This window comes from Hippichthys cyanospilos, chromosome 17 (assembly GCF_059441005.1).
Source record: "Hippichthys cyanospilos isolate Australia breed blue-spotted pipefish chromosome 17, RoL_Hcya_1.0, whole genome shotgun sequence".
In the NCBI taxonomy this organism is placed as follows: domain Eukaryota; kingdom Metazoa; phylum Chordata; class Actinopteri; order Syngnathiformes; family Syngnathidae; genus Hippichthys; species Hippichthys cyanospilos.
In genome coordinates this window covers 8,114,063-8,136,304 of record NC_142385.1, presented here as the reverse complement: position 1 = coordinate 8,136,304, position 22,242 = coordinate 8,114,063, and the positions used below count along the sequence as shown (strand labels likewise).

General features: G+C 38.2%; 1 protein-coding gene across 2 annotated transcripts; it reads right to left on the bottom strand.

The window, feature by feature from the left end:
- Positions 1–445: 445 nt before the first annotated feature.
- LOC148409416 (disintegrin and metalloproteinase domain-containing protein 11-like) lies at positions 446–22,055 on the bottom strand. Of its 2 annotated transcripts, XM_088439699.1 has the most exons (27): positions 21,713–22,055; positions 20,467–20,606; positions 18,978–19,054; positions 18,767–18,833; positions 15,253–15,335; positions 15,112–15,169; positions 13,698–13,752; positions 12,228–12,367; positions 10,852–10,926; positions 10,684–10,755; positions 10,007–10,173; positions 9,841–9,925; positions 9,686–9,776; positions 8,851–8,902; positions 8,665–8,764; positions 7,793–7,864; positions 7,605–7,697; positions 7,456–7,536; positions 6,816–6,866; positions 6,679–6,742; positions 5,781–5,886; positions 5,573–5,692; positions 5,298–5,466; positions 4,854–4,968; positions 3,503–3,593; positions 3,153–3,170; positions 446–1,582 (listed from the first exon to the last, which is right to left on the bottom strand). In XM_088439699.1, exons 1-27 carry the CDS (start codon positions 21,768–21,770, stop codon positions 1,567–1,569), a joined length of 2,316 nt encoding a protein of 771 aa, XP_088295825.1. In that variant the 5' UTR covers positions 21,771–22,055; the 3' UTR covers positions 446–1,566. The 2 variants fall into 2 exon arrangements, with proteins under 2 accessions (XP_088295825.1, XP_088295824.1); XM_088439698.1 differs by lacking the exon at positions 446–1,582 and having other exon boundaries at positions 1,592–3,170.
- Positions 22,056–22,242: the final 187 nt, after the last annotated feature.

Genomic DNA, 22,242 nt, shown 5'->3' with positions numbered 1-22,242 from the left:
ATGAAAATACAATATGTAAGAAAAAATAAAATAACCCAAAAAAATGAAATAAAAAAACAATGAAAAGAAATGGAGAAAAAATGAAGTCAAATAAAAATAAATGAAATTAATGTAAATTAATAAATAATAAATGCATTTAAAATCAAATTAAAATAATATAAACTTTAAAAAAATGAACGAAATGAAGTAAATAAATGAAATGAATCCATCTAAATTAACGAATAATGACCAACTTTTTAGTTTAAAAATGAGATGAAATTAAATAAAAATTAATAGAAGAAATAAATCAAGTAAATCTAAATTAAGATAAAAAAATGTTGAAATGAAAAGGAAAAATATAACTAATCAAATTAAAATCATTGGAAAACTTTAAATAAAAAGAAAAGAAAAATATTAAAATCAAAAATATTAAGATCAACACCACAGACAAAAAAATGGAGTCAGGTCAAGTGCCACAAGCTTTATTTCACCCAAGCCAAAATTATGTTGAAACAAACAAAAAACGGCTGGAATGCTTGTCACTGTACATTGCTTACATCAACAGATGAATAAATACAATTTATTTGTTATAAATAAGTTTAGATCAATTGACTGAACTAAAATCATTTATAAAATCTGTGGTTAGGAAACACTGAGCTCCTTGATATAACGTTAAAACAAATCAACAAAGTATTCAATCAGAAAGTGACTTCCAGATAGATCTTATAATAGGTTTAGATATACACTTGTGTAAATATTTACAATGATAAAATCGCAGACATCTGACCTCTCAAGGAAGGTATGATTTAGATATCAAAGCTTCAAACTAGCAGTGAACATTTTTTTGTTGTTGTTGTTGTTGTTTTTTTTAATAAAGATGTGGAAGCTATCTTCATAAGCATACATGCTTTTGGGCAAAAATTGCTAATTGAGTATCTTCAACTGGTGATGGGGAAAATGAAGCTTCATGAAGCACCTGTTATTAATTTATTTATTTTACTCCTCTGGAGAGTACTCTTGGTTGAAAAATATGCAGTAATTCAATGGAAATGTATTAAATTTCCCCTGCCTCTTTGAAACAGGAGTGCCACCTAGAGGAGCCAAAAAATATCACAATTGCTTCATGAAGCTCCGTGTGCCTTCCTGAGGATGACCTATTGCACTCTCCCTGGACACGAAGATTCTGTGTCATGATTGTACGGTTTATTAAGACGTGACCAGTTTTTTTAATAGGGGCATAAAATCAGATGATTGATAAATGGGTCGGGCCCTACTGTATTTTGACTCTAGATATGATCCACACCCAAAAGATACATTCATACATCGATGCATATTACATATGATAGCCTGATAAGGCCTTTGTGCTACTTGCTAATATTTTTACATATTGCCATTAAATGTGTGGGGGCGGAGCATCAGCAGAAGTATGTCCATCATGCCTTGCTGAGTGACATCACTCAAAAGAAGAAAAGGAAAAAAAAAGGGAGGAAGAAGGGAGAGAAGGGGGATCCCACAGCGCCCCCAAAAGGCGAGAGTGTGCCTTACAATGTGCCGCGTGCAGAGGGAAAGACGTCTTTGAGGTGAGGATCAAACTCCGGAAGATCTGAGATGAAGAACAAAGCAGAAAGAGGAAGAAAAAGAGGACAAGGAGGAGGAAAAGTGATCAGTGATAGGAAAATTAAACTTCATGAAGCACCTGTGATTTTATTTTACTCCTCTAGGTGGTGCTCTTTGTTTGAAGAGAAATATTATTGCAGTGGAAAACATACACATTTTTTGTCTCTCAAAAATATCACAAATGCTTCATGAAGCTTCGTTTGTCCATCAGTAGGAAGTGGAATCATTTTTTGTCATCAAATTTTTAAGTCTAGGTGGTGCTGAGGTAAACAAGCTAAAATTACAACAAAATAAAAGAAATTAACCCACAAATGTTTGAACATTTTAGTGGATAGAAGAAGTCTACACACCCCTGTTATATATCTATTTTTTGTGATCTAAAAAAGATAATAAATAAATCATTTCAAAACTTGTTTTATGAATGTGATCCATACAAAAACTGGGGAAAAAACTTTAAAGAACTGTGATGTTGCATAAGTGTGCACGCCCCTGGGATGTGGCTTTGTTCAAGTTATGTTAAACAGGAATCATCACACATTAACCTAAAAAAATCAGGTATTCTAGCACAGTGGATACAAGTATCCCTGGGGGTATGTAAAACGACTTCCAGGGGGTATGTGAGATTTTAGGAGGGTTTCTGCTGGTATCAGAAAATCTAACTCAATGCGGTGACAAGAACTGTATATTTTTTGTTTTGAATTTAAAATTAACTGACACATTATTACTTTCTGTTTGGTGATTCTTTTGCAAAATGCTTTCCAATAGTTAGGAGTAGGGCTGCACAATTAATCAAATTTTGAATCGCGATCACGACATTGGCCACCAGGAGGCAATGTGTCCCACATGTTTGCATGACAAGAGCATCTATACTTTTCTCACCTTAATATATTATTAACCAGTGTGAAATGGCGTTGAGTTTCTCACCCTATTACTAATATAGTATACAGTGCTAGCTGTCAAATGAGACTCATTTTGAAAAATCTGATTGGCAAAAAATTGGAATCAAATCGGTTTGCATTGACCGAAAATGAGATTTTGACTGCTAATTGAATTAAAATTTGCTTAAAAGTAACTCATGTACGTGGTTCTAAACTCTCAGCAAGTAAGTTAGCTGTGTTTTCCTGTGTGCCATTTGTTTTCATTATTATTTATTTTATTTATTATTATTATTAGTAGTAGTATCAAGCCTTGAAGCCTTGTTTATATTCTGCTTGTTTTTTTTGTGTGTGTTTTTTTTTTAAGTGACAATAATGTTTGCCCATACATGATGAATAACCGTGATTTCAATATTGATCAAAATAATCGTGATTATTATTTTGCCCATAATCGTGCAGCCCTAATTATGAGGTACAGAAGGAAATATTTTCAGAGGCTACATCATCAAAAAAGTAGAGAACCACTGTTGCTGTACGTTTAAAAAAAAGGAACAGGTTTGTGTCGACTGTTGCATGGTAAGTTTTCATGGATTCAATGATTTCCTTATTATTTTTTAAATGACAAAGACACGTATGTGTGTAAATGAATTTGAAGTTCAGGACTCGGAGGCGGGGTCGTACCTTCCTCTTCTGATGTTTCTGGATTGGCAAGAAGAAAGGCAACAAGATTAGGGAACACAAGGAGATAGCAGTGAGCTTCATGCTATAGGACTTAAATTAGTGGTGAGAACATGAAGCTTCATGAAGCACCTGTGATGTTATTTTACTCCTCTAGGTGGTTCTCTTGGTCTAATGATAAACACTAGTGGAGTAAAAATGCACACAATTTTCTATGTCTCTTTTAACCAAGAGGACTCTAGAGGAGTCAAAAAAGTATCACAAGTGCTTCATGAAGCTTCGTTTGTCCATCACTACTTACAAGCACTAAACTACATTTTAATGATTTTTTTGCATTCACAAATGGCTCTTACTTGAATCCCCATCCAGTTCCTCCCAGGACAATGGCCCCCAGAAGGATGGCACCTGCCACCGAGCCTATGATGATGTTGGTACCACTAGGTCCTGGAGAAATAATCAATACAAACATACCTGAATGCGCTGCCATGACGCTTGAAACATATTTTGATATACACTAATCCCCAAATCTAAAGCACATTTTTTTCTCCTAAAAATGAAGGCCAAAACTATGGGTGCTATAAACGGCGTTAACCTTGTTTTTTGTTTTTCTTTTTTTTCCTTCTTTTTTGGCGCACAGATTAACATTTTATATCGGCCCTGGCCCGTTACTGGACGAGCTAGAGGGCGGGAGCTAGTTAGCTGTTAGCAACTAGTGTTGCTTAGGTTGTTACGGTGAGAGAACACTCGAAAGGTATTCCATTCGACTTGTTTATTAATTGCGGTCTTTTAGCATTAACACACAATCATAAACTTGGTGGCCCGCAAATTCGGGTATTTGTGGTAAAATTAACTCGAGCCGCATCGTAAAGAAAAGGAAAAACAATTCCTTCGAGCGAATTGAAAGTTTCCTTGACGAGGCGTTCACTGACCACTCACAATGTGTTAAATCTGAAACACACTTAACGTGCAACAATATGCTGTATATGACCGCGAGAAAATATGAAGAGTTTAGTTAAGATGAGACTTATTGTGTTTTGCAATAGTTTTTACGCTGTTGCTAAACCGTTGGAGCGTCTTGTTCAGGGTAACAGAAAATCCCAGCATTTGACCCTAAAATGAAGGGTGCGTCCTATGCACAGTATTTGGGGAATTACAGTAATTCATTGCAGCAATTGTTTTGAGTTACTTGGAACATGTGAGAATGATCTTGAATGATCACATGTAGGAGCTTGCTCCAGGAGATTTTAATTATATGTACGAGGTTTTAAAAAAAATCTCATTGCCAAAATTTAGAAAAAGAGATACATTTAATTAACAATCATCTGAAGAAAAGGCACTAGTGATAGAAAAATGAAGCATCATGAAGCATCTGTGATCATAGTTTTGTCTTCTCGATGGTGTTCTTGGTTTGAAGATAAACATGATCATCTTTTTGAACCAACAGTGCCATCTATAGAGGCAAAAAAACATCACAAGTGCTTAATGAAGCGCCATTTCTGCATCACTAACTTGTACATTTGTGTGTAATAGCGAATTAGCAATTTATTTCTTATCACGGGAAAATTGTTTCAAAGTATTTTGTTATTAGAATAAAAATGACAATCCCAGAAGGGTAAACATTTATTTTCTATATACTATTTTCTACAAGTGGAGAAATTGAAATAATCAGTTTCTACTTTGTTATTCCCTGAACCGATAAGCGACCTTTATACTTCTCTGGGCCCTCAGGTGGTGTGGGAATGGGAATTGGGTCAAACACGCTGCAGTCTTTTCCAGTGTAGTCACGATCGCAGATACACTTCACCTCATTGCTGCATGTCTGAAAGGTAGTGATGGACAAATGAAGCTTCATGAAGCATTGCTGCAGGTATGAAAGGTAGTGATGGACAAACGAAGCTTCATGAAGCACTTCTATTATTCTTTTGACTCCTGTAGAGGGCACGGCACCCTTAGTTGAAAGAAGCAGGGGGAATTTAATACATTCCCACTGTGTTTATCTTGAAACCAATTGAACCATCTAGAGGAGTAAATATATATCACAGGTGCTTCATGAAGCTTCATTTTATTATTGCTATTGCTCAGAGTTTCAACATTATTATGACCAGTTACAGAAAAAATAAACAAGAAATAAAAAATGGCCAGTCTCACGCCGTGATGGGAGCAGATGCGGGAAATGGACGAGCCGGGACACATGCTGAGGTTGAAAGTGGTGACCGGAAGGCAGCGGCGCTCCAGACACATCATGTTGGGCCCACACGGTGTTCCGTCCTCCACGTAGCCCAGATCTGAGCCGTCATCCAGAACCGCGTGGCCACCCCTTTCGTTTAGACCACCCCAAAAAAAAATGAAACAAGTTTACGCGCTAAAATAGACTCCTGGTAGTGCTTTAATGTGTAAATTTGTTATTTTTTCAAATGTTTCACCTGCAGTCCAGATATCTGTTGTGATGATAGATGGTCAAACTGGTGAGTTTTCCCCGCAGCTCGCCAAAGCTCGGCTTTTCCGTCACATTGGTGCACAGCAACAGACCACAAAGAACATCCCTGAATAAAAAAAGACAACTCCGTTGCAAAACTGAATCCAATTTTTTTTTTTTGACAATTAAAATTCATAATACAAGGGGCATCTTACTGCTTGTTACAATGCATCCATCCATGACCGCCGGGCTCAGGACCGCAGTTGCCTTTTTCTGTGCCCTCAGCATTAAGTTTTTCATAGCAGAACCTGTCAGCTGCATCTGAATGTGAAAAAAGGAATAATGAACAAAAAAAAATCTGCATCTCTACAAGGCTTCTTGAAGCAGTTGAGATCATTTTTAACTCATCCAGCTGGCACTATTTTGAAAGAGGCAGGGGTAGTTGAATACAGTTCTACTGCACAATAGTTTATTTTTAAACCAAGCGCAACACCTAGTCAAAAAAATATCACTCATGAAGCTTCATGATGGGAAAACGAAGCTTCATGATGCTTCATCTTCCTGTAGCGACTGTTTGATCACTCATGTTTGATCCTCAAACATGAATGTACTGTACGCAAACATAAGATAAAGCACCCCTGGAAAAAAAAGTATTTTATTATTTACATTTTCTTTATGCTATTATAATTGTATTATCTTAATTGGCAAGCAATCTTTTCACTCATTTGAAAATCAGAAAGATGACTTGGTGTCAAAAATTTGTAAACACATAACACTGGTGCTTCATAAAGCTTCATTTTACTAACACTATGTAATATAAATTGTTTTAATGATGTGGCAGGAACAATACATTTCTTCTTTTCAAATTAAGAGCAAATCCATTGGAACATTAGCAATTTATTGCTAAATTGTGTTATTGTGAATCCTTTGCAAAACTTGTGTGCAATTATTTTGTTTTTATGCTCAATATTCTTAACGTCTTGAATAAAATATGACAAAAGATACTACTAGCAGTAAGTTTTGAGTCTTTTTTTTTTTAATCCAATATGCTATGAGCTGGTTAGCGGGTGCTTGGCTGAATGGTTGCTAACTACTGGTTTTGAGTATCCTTACTGTAGCCCCAGAGGCTCCTGCACTGGCCGTCTCTGGTCTTACAGCGGCCACCGTAGCAGCGGCCCTGAGGGTGAGGAGGTCAAAGGTCACAATAGTAGATAGTGGGGGAGATGCCCGTTGAGCGGAGGCCACCTTACCTGGCCAGCCTCGCACGTGTAGCCGTCCAGTTTGTGGACATTGTGAGGACACTGAGATGGAGAGTGGACAGTGGTTATAAATAGTCTACACACCCTTGTCCATGTATGAAAAAATGATCATGATTCAACCTTTAATATTGTACAATTTCATTGAAAAAATATATATGGATCATTCCAGATTTTGAAGACATTTTGCGGGTTCAAAATCGAAAGGTAAACCTTCACTATTCAGATTTTCTTAGGCTTGATTAGTTCAACGTCATTTTAGGGGGTAGTCCAAATATTATTTACTTTCAAGCAAATTTTAATCAATTAGCAGTCAAAATGTCATTTTCGGTCATTTCAACCCGTATTTATTCCAATGTTTTGCCAATCGTATTTTTCAAAGTGGGTCTCAATTGACAGTCGGGAAACAACGCCCTCTAACGGTAAAATGGAAAAGTGCTTGATTTGACTTGAATTCAAAAAAAGTGATTGACTTTTTAAATGTTAATATCGCCGAGGATCATCTTAATTAATCGTGTCAGCCAATGTCGTGATCCCGATTAAAATTTTATTAATTGTGCAGCCCTCGTGAGACGTAAAATGTCCTTCAATTCTGGAATGACCCATATATTTTGAAGATGAGATTTCCTCAAACCTGGCTGGAGTCTCCTATGCAGGTTTCCGGGATGTCACAGTCATTGACGGCCTCGCGACATGTTACGCCTCTCAGCTCATACTGTGAAGAAAAACGTTGGACTACATATAATAGGTAAAAAAAAAAAAAGAAAAAATTAAGCAACCGACCTTACAGTCCCTGCAGCAGAGGCCATTGCTGCACATGGCGTTGTGGGTAAGCGTGCACTTCTTGCAACAGTTGGCCCCATTGCGGGTGCACTCCTATGACACCAGAGATGACAACTCATTTGCGGTGTGTTTCTAATGGTGTGTTTCTAACTTTCCGCACTAATGGAGATTTCCAGTGAGTAAATTACCACCAGTGTTCCACAGTCGCACTCCTCGCCCAGCTCCACGTACCCGTTGCCGCAATCGGGAGGGTCCAGCAGCTGCAACATTCAATGTCGCTTTCAGTAAGGGAACGGTAGCGATTGGCAAACAAAGCTTCATGAAGCACTGACTCCTCCCCTTGGTTCAAAAAGGCGGGAAAATTTAAACACATTTCCACTGCACTAGTGTTTATATTTAAAACTATGAGCACCGTTTAGAGGAGTAAAAACCAACCTTCATGAAGCTTCATGAAGCTTCATTTTCCCATCAGTACAAAAGAGACATTTCCTAAGGTACATGCTACACAACTGAATGACAAAAGCAGTACTAAGAAAAATCCTCTACGAAGATAACATTATTTCTTATCTCCATTGCATAGTAATATTTAATATATTTTAATATATTATATATTAATATATTAATATATAATATATTATATATATTAATATATAATATATTATATATTTCTATATTTTTTTATTGCCAAAATAAAATAAAAAAACGTTCCCGGGTGTTTGAACATCTACGCAAAATCAAAAATACCCAATGAAAATGCCGACGGATGCTCTAAAAATCTTTTACAGTATTTCCCCATCATTTGCTGAAATGCACACCGCTTGCTGTTGTTGCGCACTTTCTGAAATGCCATGAGATGCCACCAGAGGGCAATAAGGTGCCATCAAATAGAAAAACGATGCTCTGGCGCTATCTTGTGGCATTATGGTGTCAGGAAACAATGATTTCAAAGTATGGAATTAAGGATAGGAGCTTCGTTCAAGCCTAGTTGGAAAGTAATGCCCTGCTTTGCAGGATACAAAATATTTTTATTCCAATCTGAAATGATTTTGGATAGGCTCACCCTGTTGGGCTTGTTGAACAAGCAGCTTCCACCACCTTGCTGGAGGAAGCGGAGATATTCGTCGACACTGCAGCGAGAGAACTTCCTGGGCAAGTAGTACCTGAGAGAGGGAGAGAAAAAACAGCAGAAAAAGTTCAGGTTTGCATTCGTCAAATAGAAAAGACTAATTTGGTCGTTTGTACTTACCCGGTGTCCTCCATGATACATCCTGACCACGGGTCTGGACACCTGCAGTCTCCTGGCCACCAAAAAAAAAAAATCCATTACAAAAAATATCACAAGAGCTTCATGAGGCTTCATTTTTCCCATCACTATGTATAAAGTGAGAATATAGGTTTATGAGTTTCTAGGGGAAAAAACAAAACTGGATTTGCAATATTTTGGAAAAAAACCCAGCAAAAAGCATAATAATAATAATAATGTACTAACCTTTAGTGATGGAAAATTGAAGCTTCATGAAGCACTTGTGGTTTTCTTTTATTACTGCTCGAGATGATACTCTTGGTTTAAAAATAAACAGTATTTCAGTAGAAATATATTCAATTTCTCTAGTCTCTTTGAGCCAAGAGTGCCATCTAGAGCAGGCCCCCGACCACTGGTCTGCGGCCCAGCACTGGTCCGTAGGACAACTGGTACTGGGCTGCATGAGTTGCACCCAAAATAATAAACTATTTCCGTTTTCTGTATTATATATTTAAAAAAACAAAAAAAACTTTCATTTTGGAAACTGGCCAGATTCTCCTGGATTTGTTTCAGTCACTTGAGCACCGAAATTCCACTCACAAATAAGTAAAATGATTAAGAAACAGAAGTCTTTGAGAAGGGTGAAAGGCAAGAGACAGGTGACGAGCCTACAACGTTGAAGAAAAAGGAAGCTTTTAACAGGCAATACCAGCCATGAGACCTACTTGAAATATTACTTCTCATGGACTTCTTCGCTACTTTGTCTCAACAGGACCAAAAACTGTCCAAAAAAATTCACAAGTGCTTCATGAAGCTTCGTTTTCCCATCACTACTAACCTGCAGCATGTCTATCTTTGTTCTTCAGCATTCCAATGTTCTGGCCCAGGCTCTGGCATAGCGTGATGGCCACCGGACCCGTGCTGCCATACTGAACGCAACAAAAGAAATTTAAAAGAAAAACCAAACAAAAAAACAATCCCAAAGGGCCTCACCTCATTGATGCCGCCACCTCTGTTGAGGGAGCAGACTCCGCCGACATAGGCGGCCTCGCTGCGGCTGCTCATGAACGTCCTCCCGCTGCAGAGAGACACAAGGAGAGCGGGCTTTGAGCGGAAGGGGGAGAGGGAGGTGGAGGGGTCAAACGGCGGCCGAACCTACGAGAGGAGGTGCACAGCGTCGCAGCGCTCGCGGATGCTAGCCTTGCGGTACTTCATGAAGTCGCGCAGGGTGAGCAGGGCATCGTCGCCCACCGAGATGCGGTTTTCCATCGACCAGGTTTCCATAGCGACCAGGACGATGCGCGTGTTGAGTTGGTCCTTGTAGATCTGCACAGGAGTGACCAGAGAGTCATTTGTCTTTTGTAATTAATAGTGATGGGGAAACGAAGCTTCATGAAGTGCCTGTGATATTTCTTTTACTCCTCTAGAAGGTACTTTGGTTTTAAGATGTATAAATTTCAGGTAAATTTACTGTTCTGACAGTGAATGAGTTCATATGAGATGGAAATCAAATCACATTAAAAAAAAAAATCTGATTTATCGATCAATTAATCAAAATAATAGACAGATGAATAATTAAAATAATTTGTTACAGCCCTATTAGGATTACTGATTTGCATTTACATGGACTATTGTTATTATATGTTATCGAAGTTCTGTGTGATACATCAAGTCATATGGTCCGCTGTTTGAGTAAGAGGCAAAACATGGAAGTTGGTTGCCATGGAAACCACTGAGCTCACTCACTTATCATCACGGTTTTATCCCATCTTCATTACGATATACTACATTTAAAAAATAGCAACTTTTTGTGGCTGCAGGTGAAAAATAACTTACAGCATCCGCCATGTTCACCACCGCTTTGGCGAAGTTCTTCGTCTGAGACGTCGAGCGATGCTTTTGGACAAACTGGAGAGAAGAAACTGGGTTAAAAGGAGCTGTTGTCTTTTTTTTTCTTGCTCTTTTTTAATGGATCATCTTAATTGGAGAGGCTTTGAAGCTCACTAGTTCGTGATCATTAACGACCATCAGCTCGATGTATTTGGTCTCCGTCTGCACTGTGCGGGGACCCCGACGCACCTGTAGGGGACAAAAGTCAGGCCGTGAGAAAAACAGGGCGAAAAGGCATTGAAAACCTCAGACAGTGATTTAATTTTCGATTACTTTGTTTCAGTGAAGTTTAAATCTGTAGCTCTGACACACTAATTCAATATTAACTCATTCAATACTAAGGACTTATTTTTACTTTTTTTTTTTTTTACGTCCAGACATTCAATCCCATGAGGGTCTAAAAATGGCTAGTACTAAATGATTTAAGTACCAAGATAATTGATTACTTTGGATAATCGAGTTGATTCCAATACTTTCTTTCACTAGTAGTGTATGTGACATGAGATTTAGACAAATGTTAATGAAACCGTCTTCTATAGTTGTAGGGCAGGCAGTTATAAATGAGATTTGAAAGCTACCATTTCAAAGTCATATAAAGCATGATAATACCATCCAGTGGACATGATTGTTAATTTCACACTTGTCTTCTGTATTAAACATGATGATGTAGGTACTATAGTCTAGGGTTAAACCCGTTAGCTGGCTTTATTTTCGTGGTACACTTATATTAGTGTTGTGTTTCAATTGCAGTGTGACTCTAGAACCACAGACATGGTGTTAACTTTAAGTGTAAATAAAAAAAACTGAAAAAAGAGTATGAGTGCAGACAGAGTTAAACCGGCGCCTGACGAATGACGGACCTGCAAAAATAAAATTGTCAAATGTCAAGTGGGGACAGAAGGGCAAAAGTACACCAATGGACTGACAATTACAATTTCGTCTGGCTTGAAAAAATGATGAACTCACGATGACGGAAAGGGGGCAGGGCTCTGACAAATGTCGGACCAGCAAAAAAATTGTAAGTTGTCCACCTCTGGTAGTAGCGTGACAAAGCTAGATGCTAATGCTAACATGAATGCAAATGTAGTGTTCCACTGTCTATCATTGAATTACTGAAGTTTGCTTCTAAAAGTAAGAGGTTTTGTCCATTGTTTGTGGACAGCGGACTAATGGGTTTGGTCCTATTCTTTTCTATTTAAAATAAAATCGTCTTAAATCGGATTAAATCTCTGTGTGGACCAGGTTTGGCTCATGGACATTTGGCAGGCCCTGCTTAAGAACAATACCTAGTGTAATTGATTACTTTAAGACTAGTTGAAGTTGGTTGATTGTTACTTTTGATTTATTACTAACCGATTCTAATCACCTTAAGCCAAACGCTTGAACATTTTTGAACAAAATACGAAACAAAATACATGGGAATGAATGACTAGACTCTTAAAAAAAAACATAGTCATATGTCTTTGTGATAGAATGCACTAATGACTGACTTGTCGTTTCGATCGTCTCAAGCTGTTGGCGTGCTTCTCCTTAGCCCCCGGCACAGACCAGTCGTCTCCGTCCCGCCTCTTCCCGTCTCCCTTGCCGTCACCTGTCTGCCCTTTCGGCAGGGTGCCGTTCACGCTGCATGCTGGGAAACGCAGACAGGACGAGGGAGAGCGAGAGAAAGAAAGAGAAAAAAAATGAGAGGGCTTAGTCATCAGCCGTGTATTTTTGGTGCGCCGCTCTACTGGAGAAATCAATAGCCACATTGGAAGAAGACAAATGAAGGGGGCGGGAACAGGATGGGAATGTGAGGACATGTCCGGATAAGAAATTGAAGATGGGGAGTATCATTGCAAGCTTTAAGATGTAGCGGCGAGAAAGGAAGGTCATGTGACATATGTAATGTCTTCCTTCTTTCCCCATTCAAATGAAATTTAATCAATACTTTATTTAAATGAGGAACATTTTGTACATGACAAAAAAAAAATCTTGAAGTAATTACATCATCATGATTGTTGGCTATTTTAATGATCATTTAACCTTGGCCACCTGGGGGCACTATAACATGCACCTTCGAATATTGAGAGGTTTTAGTTATAAATGTAAATTGCAGCAAAAGTCAGGTTTTTTTTTTTTTAAGAGTACAAAGAATATATGCCAGTGAATATTTATTTATTGTTGGGTTACGTGTTGTAACACCATATGAGCTCAGATATTGTTTTCATAAACGGTAACAATACTGTCGAAGAGATAAGAAAATACTACTAATAAGTAGTAATAAGTAATAAAATACTACTTAAAATAGAGCACTGTGCAAATTCGTCCAGCTCAATATATATATATATATATATATATATATATATATATATATATATATATATATATATATATATATATATATATATATATATATATATATATATATATATATATATATATATATATATATAAATTAAGATAGCAGATTGCTCGAATAATCTACTTACCTAAAGTACCTAGCAAAGTACCTTAACTAAGGTAATCAGTTACTTTGCTACCTAATTACCTAAATTGATTGATTAGTTTAGTACTTACACATCTAAAGCCATATAAAAAGTACCATCTAAAAAAGGCGCGCACAAAATTAGTTGTATTAAAGTATTAAGATAGTAGATTACTTATGTAATTAAGTACTAAAGTAATCGGTCACTTTAGCACTTACCTAAAATACCAAGTAAAGTACCCTATCTTAAGTAATCAATGAGTACTTGATTACCTAAAATAATTAATTGTCCTAATACTTATATACCCTATATGAGGTAATGGATTACTTTTGTACTTATAATAAAAGTAATCAATTACTTTGGTACATAATTACCTATGGTATGCAATTACCTTTAAAAAAAACCTCCATTGGAGAACCACAGAGACAAATATAAACATTGACCATGAATGATAGAAAAGACAAATAATTTACCAGGGTGTTGCCGTCCTACCTGGAGGTGGAAACAAAAGGTCGATGCGAGGCATGCGATACACGACGTGGTCCCCCTGCTCAGCAAAATATCAACAAAAAACAAACGTTGGATTAGATTTGATGCAAATATGTAAAATGTTGTAAAAGCACATGTCTTTCAAAGGCTTCTGTGAGGAGAGCTGGCCTGATGCATAATTAATCAATCAATCAGACAGCGGGCGGTCGTAATGGCACATAACATTCGCACAGTGGAGCTGGGAATGAATACTTCATGAAAATCTGACATATAAAGCCAAGGACACGACGATTAGTGGGGGGCGATCGTGAAGAGGGCCTGTTATTGATCCGCCTGGCTCGTCTATGTAATTGAGCACCATTACCAAAGGGGAATGCGCACTTCCACTCTCTCCCATCACTTTCTTCTACTTTTCATGAGTGCGCGATCGCACCTTCACAAAGTTCGGCTAAGCGTCTGAGAAGGCCGCCCCTCAAAGTTCCAGTGGAAATTCCAAAAACAATTTAACCCTTGTGTGGTATTTTGTCCAATCCTTGGATCTTGACATGGAAGGAATTTCACAACTCATTCGATCCCAAAGACGTATTTTTACGTTTTTCCAGAGTCAAACTCATCAAGCTCGTTTTAGCTTGCGGGCCAAATTAAACTCATTTGCAGGCCGGAACCGGCCCGCGGGTTTTATGTTTGAAATCCCTGGTCTAGATGTTCAATTTTTTTCAGTTTTTTTTTTTTTTTTTTGGTTTGTTTTGTTTATTAAGTGCTTGGCTAGACAGCCTAAAAATGGCTGGTACTATATGAATTAGGTACGAAAGTATTCAACTACTTAAGGTAGCGGAAATTAAGAACTAAAGTATTTTATAACTTTAGTAATCCAAAACCTAGGTTAGTACTTTAGGACTAGAAATAATAGATTCCCTTAGTAATTTTGTAGTAAGGTACTTTAGTACTAAAGTAGTTGATTGGTGAACTAAAGTAATTGGTTTCTTCAGTATTTAAATATTTTACTATTTAACTAATTGAATTAATTTATTACGTTACCGTTTTGGACCCTTCTTCAGCCAAATATTTGAAATATTTTGATAAAATATGTATAAATAAATACATATGATTGAATGAATAGACTCTTGAAAAAAAGAAACGTAAAAATGCTTTCTTGGGATTGAATGAGTTAAAACGGAAAGCATTCAAAGAAGACACTAGGGAGCTGAAATTTCCCCCATAAAGTGACAATTTTCAATATTCTGTCGTTATCACACTGCCAGATGTGTTCCATCTCTTGGCTAAAATACTGAAAGAATTACGTGAAGGAAAACAAGCTCAAAATAGTCAAAAGACTGCACGAGAGTGAAACAGTTTTAAAAGACTTCAGGTCCACGGGGGCCGAGACGAATTCGATGCTAATTCAATCGGAACTCACCTCGCCACTCCCTGTCGGTTCAATCGTGTACGAGACATTCCCGTCGGAGAACATCCCCCTGGAAAGAAAGATTTAGAGGGGGCGCGCACTTATGCAACCGCGTCAATTGAGTCGAGTCCACATGAGTGTGTTTTTTCTCACCAAAGGCCATGGCAGGTGGACACAGCCGCCCAGGATCCGGGCAGCCCCCGCACACGTCCGTGGTAGTAACAGTGTTCTCCTCCCTGGGCAATGAAAAAAAGGCAGGTTTCATTTGAATGAAAATTTCATTTCCTCACAATTTGCAAACCTGTACCTGTGATGACAAAATCAAGCTTATTTTTTTAAACCTCTAGATGGCGCTCTTGATGTAAAGTGTCCACTGCACCAGCCTTCATCTTTAAAGATAAAAGCTAGTGCAGTAGAAATGTATTCAATTTTCACTTCATTTAGATTCAGGCATGGGGAGAACATGTAAACTCAACACAAGAAGGATGGAACCGGGAACCGGAAGCAAACCCACAACCTCTGAACTGTGAGTACATAACTAGTACTTTTTTAGTACCTTAAGTAATTGATTACTTTGGTACTTAAGCACCAAAGTAGTCAAATATATTCGTGATTAATTCATTAAACCAAGCAGTTGCTTTTAGTGCTTAATTACCTAAATTTAAACACTTTTACCCGAGTTATTTGAAGAAAAAAAAACTAACTTAAGGCTTTTTGTTAAAAATTGATGAGATGAATTTGGATTTTTTTTTTTATATCTACCATCAAACATGTTCATTACATCTTTTAAATAGCATTGCGAGCCATGTCAAAATGTATTTTTAGCATATACCACAGGCCGCAAAAATGTGAAGGAGGGGGGCTGCAAAATGGCCCCCGGGCCGTAGTTTGGACACCTCTGGAGTAAGAGATCACTAGTTTTTTTTTTGTGTTTAATGCTTTACACTACAGCAAAAAGTAGCGCATTAGAGCAGTGCTTCTCAAATAGTGGGGCGGGTCCGCCTGGGGGGGGGCCTGGATGAAAAAAAGCAGGAAAAAAGCTTTGTTTTTGTCATGTGGAATGTAATTGCAACAAAGTAATAATTTTCATCATTTTCTTCTAGTTTCAGGCACTTTGGTGCACTTGCTTCTTTTTTTCCGCTTTAGACTAAGCTGTAACCCGTATAAACGGGATAAAAATCATTAACAGTTGTTGAAAGTTGTTTTATATTGCGGTTTATTTTGCGGTACTTAAACAATTGTCATCAATAATAATCTTATTTATAGTCAGTGCATCGACTGGGTCGGGGGGGGGCGCAAAATTTTTCTCTCTTCAAGGGGGGGCCTGGTAAAATATAGTTGCATTAGAGTAATTACCGTGTATAACTTTTGTAGTACTTCGCACGCATCTCGTATTTTTGCCTCATCTCTCGCGGAGTTCATTCGGATTCCCCGCTCGTTCCATTTGCCGAGGACAAAAATGATTTTCATCATTTCATCAGCCAAAACGGGGGGGAGGGGTAGCGGTGGGACGGACGCGGAGGCCCGCAGCACTTAGCCGGAGAGGGCCAATAAATAAAAAGCTTGGATTACAAGGGCTTAAAAGGAGGCAGGGAAATTGCCTGACGCAGCAGGAGATGCACGTTCTTCATAATATAATGGAGAGCGCCAAGGGCAGGAATACATTCCATTGCGAGCCCCCCGCCCATAACACATTGTCACTTTAAAGTGCATTAGCATGTAATGCAACGTAACCGTGTGCTTGTAGCCATTTGGGAATAGCGGATGTCCTTTCTTGTTGTCGTTTGTCAAAGTGTATTCGAGCTGACTGACACATTTCAAAAAGGGGCTCTAATTGAATTCCTTTCACTTGCGCGTCACGGAGATTCGACGGGAAAGCCGGCAGTGGTCGCCGACTCCGCGGGGATCAATAAAGCAAAAGCGGGCAGGAATTTTATCGGCAGGTCATTTACGCTGAGGTAAATCGAGGCGGCGATGGAGGGAAGGAGAAAGGTGTTTGCGCATCGGATTTGTTTGTTTACGACTCGATGAGTAATAATATGAGAAGGGAGTGGGTTCTGTCAAGGGAAACTTTCACAAACGTGACATCACAACCACAGAAGTGTTGCAATGAGGTCCTCCGGTCGTTCATGCTGCCAGTTTGTGAGAAGGGATTCCACAGGGCTCTGTTCTAGAGCAATGATAATTTATAAATTTCCCTTTTGTATGTGGTAAACAATTTGAATGTAGTCCATTATTTAATTTTACCCCTTTCACTCCTGTTGGGAAAATGCGTCCCTGCGCTTTTGAAAAGATGGCAGTGGGTATAGGAATGGTAACAGTAAGATGAAATGGCATCCCACTGGTTCATTACACACCTATCTACACAACTGAATGACATTTAGCAACTTTTCTATACCAATTTCTACTGAATTAATGATCTAGTACTGTGGAAATATATTGATAATATGTGATTTATGTGTTTTACTATAGATTACGCTGAGTTCTATATATTGTAGGTGTTCGCTGATCATTTTCACTTCTCCGGCATGTTTGTATCATTATTATTGTTATCATTATAAAATATCAACAGGACAAAAAAAATCCCAGGGCCTGTACCGTTTTCTATGGAAGTGGGAATTTTTAAGTAATTTTCCAAGTATCCTAGAGTTATAAATAAGTAATATATGCCATAAATTTTATTTTTGCGGAAAAAAAATCAGTAATGATAGTTTTAATAATGAAATAATAATGGTATGATTAGAGTAATGCAAACTCCGGCCTGGGGGCCATTCGTGGCCCGCCATCTATATTTTCATGGTCTGTGGCATATACTTAAAATACTTTAAAGTGTGTACTGTATCTGCTATATATGTATATTTATACATTGCATATTATATATTATATATTTACATATTGTATATTGGGGATATACATAGATGTATATCATGTATTTGTATTTACAGTACATGTATCTGTGTAGCAATATTAGTATAAAAAATAATACAAGAACACTTAATAAAAAAATAAAAAAGGTATTTTAGTTCTTTTCGAACAGAGTATGTTTTTGTGTAGTTTGGCTTTATTTTCAATTTTATCTTTTCTTTTGGCTGTACAAACTATATTTTTATACACAGTACAAGTTCGATATATGTCCAAAATAAATCATTCGTTCATATGATTGTTATTATATTTTAAGAGCAAAAACATTATATGTGAATTATGAAAAAAATACAAGATATTTGATAAGTATTTTTGTTCATTTTTTTTAGGATGTATATTTTTTATTTTTATTGTAAATCATTTCATTTTCATATAAATAAACGTGAGCGTATGGAACACTTTTTTACTTCCTCCCTTTGTGTTACATTCTATTTAAAATCTTTTTTCATGAGCATTCTCCTCATTTAAACGTTTTGAAGCAGCAAGCATACTGTAAGATTTGGTTTAGCTGTGGAAAATGGAGTCCATTTGAATTCGCCTCACGCCAGCGCCAAGTAGAGCCACTGTTGCTTGCCGCTGATTACCATGACAACCGTCCACTGATTGGTCAGGTGCACCGCGGCGGAGAAACACGCACGCGGCGATAGCGCCGAGACGATTGTTTTATTCCCGCTCCGGAATACCACAAAGAGCGTCCGTTTGCTGGCTTGGGAAATGTCCTTGGCGAGGGACACGCCGGCGTTACCTTCATCTGTGACGGCCGCCCGTCTCCTTCAAAGTGTCTCTCCACATAGTCGGTGGACAGGAGGTGACTGAGGATGAAAACATGAAGGGGGGTTTCCTTTTTGGCTATCGCTTAACACGGTGTTAGCGCGAGGGCTAATTAAGGTCACTAGCGAACGCGCGCCGGCTCCCAAGGACACGCGCTTGAGTCGGGGGATGGGGTTTTCACTTACTGGTTGAGTTCCAGGTCCAGGATGAAGGAGCTGCCAAAGGCATCCACCAGGAAGCTGCTCTGGGCCAGATGCACGGGCTGAGGGGAGTGCCAGAGAAAACAAAAATGACAAAATAATCCGTTTGCCGTTGTTTTCGAATTGTTGCATTATAATATGGAAGTCATTTCAATCCGTCAACAGAATGTCAATGGTTCTCACCCTTTTTTTTAATAAGCACCCCCTGTGATTTTCTTTTTTAGCCAATATTCCAGTTAATTTGCTCTTAATTTGAAAATAAAACATCCCTGTCAGTTGTGGATGAAAACTAGGCATAGTATCGGCATGTTTTAGTCAGAAAACCCAGAAGATAGAAGACATAATTGTTTTTATTTCTGGCTCGTCTACTAGAAAATTGCGTAACTATACTGCGTATACATATAGCAATAAGATGTTTAATGGTCCAGTTAATTTGCTCTTAATTTGAAAAAAATAAATCACAATCACAATGATAAAAATGTTTAGAAAATGAGTTACCATATCATCATTTGGCAATATATTTGCTTCATGTTCCAACTGATTCACTCTTAACTTGAAAAGAAAAACTAATATGCAACAAAGTCAACACACTTCTGTTCCATTTTTTTCAAACAAACTAGAACTGTAGTTCTTTACTTTTTTTGACCATTATCTGCCACCTGTAAAAATACCTTTTAGCCAAGTGTCCCCTAACCCGGTGAAGGCATTATGAGATTAAAAAAATAAATAAAATACATTTGCAACCATTCACTCTAACACAATTTAGCAATAGGATGCTACATGTTCCAGTTAATTTGCTCTTAGATTGAAAAGAAAATAACACTGTTCCTGTCACGACACTGAAGCAGTTTTGCAAAGGAGTCACGAGAACACAAACTAGCAATAAATGTATTCATATGGCAATTGATTTGCTCTTGAAAAAAAAATATAATACAACAAAGTCTGCACAACTCTCTTCTATTTTTTCAACATACTGATATAGTGGATCTTTATTTCTTTTCAATGATTTAAGGCAATTTTGAATGGAAAAAAATAGCAATGTTTTGCTCGGGAATCACTACAAGACAAATTTGTAATCAGATGCTTCATCTTCCAGTCAATTTGCTCTTAACTTGAAAATTAAAATGTATTGTTCCTGTCATTACATTAAAAACCATGAATTTGTTGACACTTACAGAAGCCCTGTAAAAATCTTGCGTACCCCCGTTTGAGAACCACTGGAATAAGTAATAACCCCCTTGGAGTAAAAAATGTTCTAAATAAAAGACAATTTTAGACACAGCAAATGAAAAAATGTGTGGTATCCATTACAAAAAAAATACAAAATAATAAAAAAATCTGCTAAGGGAGGTCACATTGGTTTTATCTGACTGCCAGTCAGTGAGTCCAAACACGGTCTCTTCTTACGACAGACATGATTGCAAGCACAATGTGAGACAGATGATATGTTCACGTGCGTTGTGTGAACACCCACGTGCGCCCCTGACGTCCAAGAGTTCTGGACACGGGTGTCGAGTCGACTGTGGAGCAGCTCATCATGGGAGTGGATCTGCTGCAGGAGCCTCTTGGGCTGCACCAGGTCTTCATCGAGCGGATCCCAACCCTCTCTCAGACCTACAAGTACAGAAGAGCAACTTTTAATGTATTTTGTTTTTGTTTTGTTTTTTTACTGTAGGAAAATGAAATGTTAGCTGCAGTGTTTAAAAAAAATTACAACTTTAGAGAATATTAGATAAAACATTAGGCTCAGAAGTGTGCATAATATATCCAAATATGCAGGCCTGGAGTGACTAATCTGGACAATCTGGCAAATCCCCACTGGGCCGCTACTCTAGCCCGCAGTTCAGTTTTGAAATATGCAAATAAGGTATAGTGGGTATATGACACTGATATCTTCATTAAAATATGAACTATGCGGGCCAGCTGGATCCATCAAATTCCATGCATCTATTTTTATACCAACGATCCGCATTATTGTTCCAGTTAGGCAGGTATTCAGACTAGTGATAGACAAATGAAGCTTCATGAAGCAGTGTCCTACGTTTTGACTCTCTATGGCACTGGGTTCCAAAAGGCAAGTAAAATGTAATACAGTTCTATTGCACTGGTGTTTATTTTTTAAACCAAGAGCACTATCTAGAGCAGTTAAAGATATACGTAAGTATTGCTTCATGAAGCTTCATTATCCCATCAATTCAGACACCTGATCGGAAAACGTTGTCCCACTATAGTGCGTTTTAATGGGTTTGAGAAAAATGGACAGCTTTGTTCAAAAACTGTATTTCTCTTTTACTTAAACATGTTTAATTGGGTCAATGGACGAAAAAAAGGGCATCAGGACCAAAAAGAACGAAATAGATCCAATGCTGAGTTATGTACAGTATACCCACACAGCACAGGAGCCGCCTGAATTATCTCAAAATGTCAAAAATTTGAATTATTGTTATTTTTAGCTTGATTAGAGAACAAAAGAGTCAAAAACGGTGACCTTCAACCTGATCTGATGGGTCAAAATAATTAACACTATTTTGGGGGAAAAAAAACCAATCTGATCCAGCAGGTGGATTAGGAAACCCAGCAGAAAATTTCAGTTGGTTTCCAATTATTGTCTATCAAAAGTAAAATGCGCATGAAATAATACGAGCAGAGCAGAGCACAGCACCCAAAACTAATCACATCGTCAAAACCGAGTAATTCCATTCCAAATGCAATTGGCTCACCCGTCACGGAGCACCGTGCGAACACTGCGGCGAACAGCAGGCATCTCACAGCCCGCATGATGCTCACATAGTCCCGCTGGTGTCCTCCTCGGTGCAGGCGCCGTCAAGCGAGCGAGCCGGAGGCGGCCAACCGGAGCGCAGTGGACGGCTTCGAGCCCGAACCAACGCGGTCCCCCGTGGACGCCGTTTGGAGCGCTCTCATCCGGCGCGCCGACGCTCAAGTGCGGCCAATGGAAGAAAATGAAAACGGGGATTTCATCTTCATCCCTTCGTGTTTGTTGTCGTGCAAATGCGAGAATGCGAGACAACGTGAACGGATGAAGTTACTTGGATGGTGCCCGGAGTTCCCTGTGGAAGCGAGGAAGCCCCTCCAGCTACCAGCAGAGCGCTAGACGTGGTGCAGTACTCCAGCCTCACGGGGGCGCTAATGAGTAAAAAAATTTTGATTTACATCACAAATAAAAGCAATAAAACAGTGCGATATGTGAGCTTTTGGAATCGATAGACGTCAATAAAATACCGGCGCCAGA

What these genes read in the sequence shown, in the direction of transcription:
- LOC148409416 (XM_088439698.1), bottom strand. Translation starts at nt 21,770, where the DNA reads ATGCGGGCTGTGAGATGCCTGCTGTTCGCCGCAGTGTTCGCACGGTGC. An exon ending in CTGGACCTGGAACTCAACCA is followed by an intron (nt 18,834 to 18,977) that starts GTAAGTGAAAAC and finishes TTTCATCCTCAG; the next exon opens with TCACCTCCTGTCCACCGACT. An exon ending in CAAAGATAGACATGCTGCAG is followed by an intron (nt 8,903 to 9,685) that starts GTTAGTAGTGAT and finishes TTTGGTGGCCAG; the next exon opens with GAGACTGCAGGTGTCCAGAC.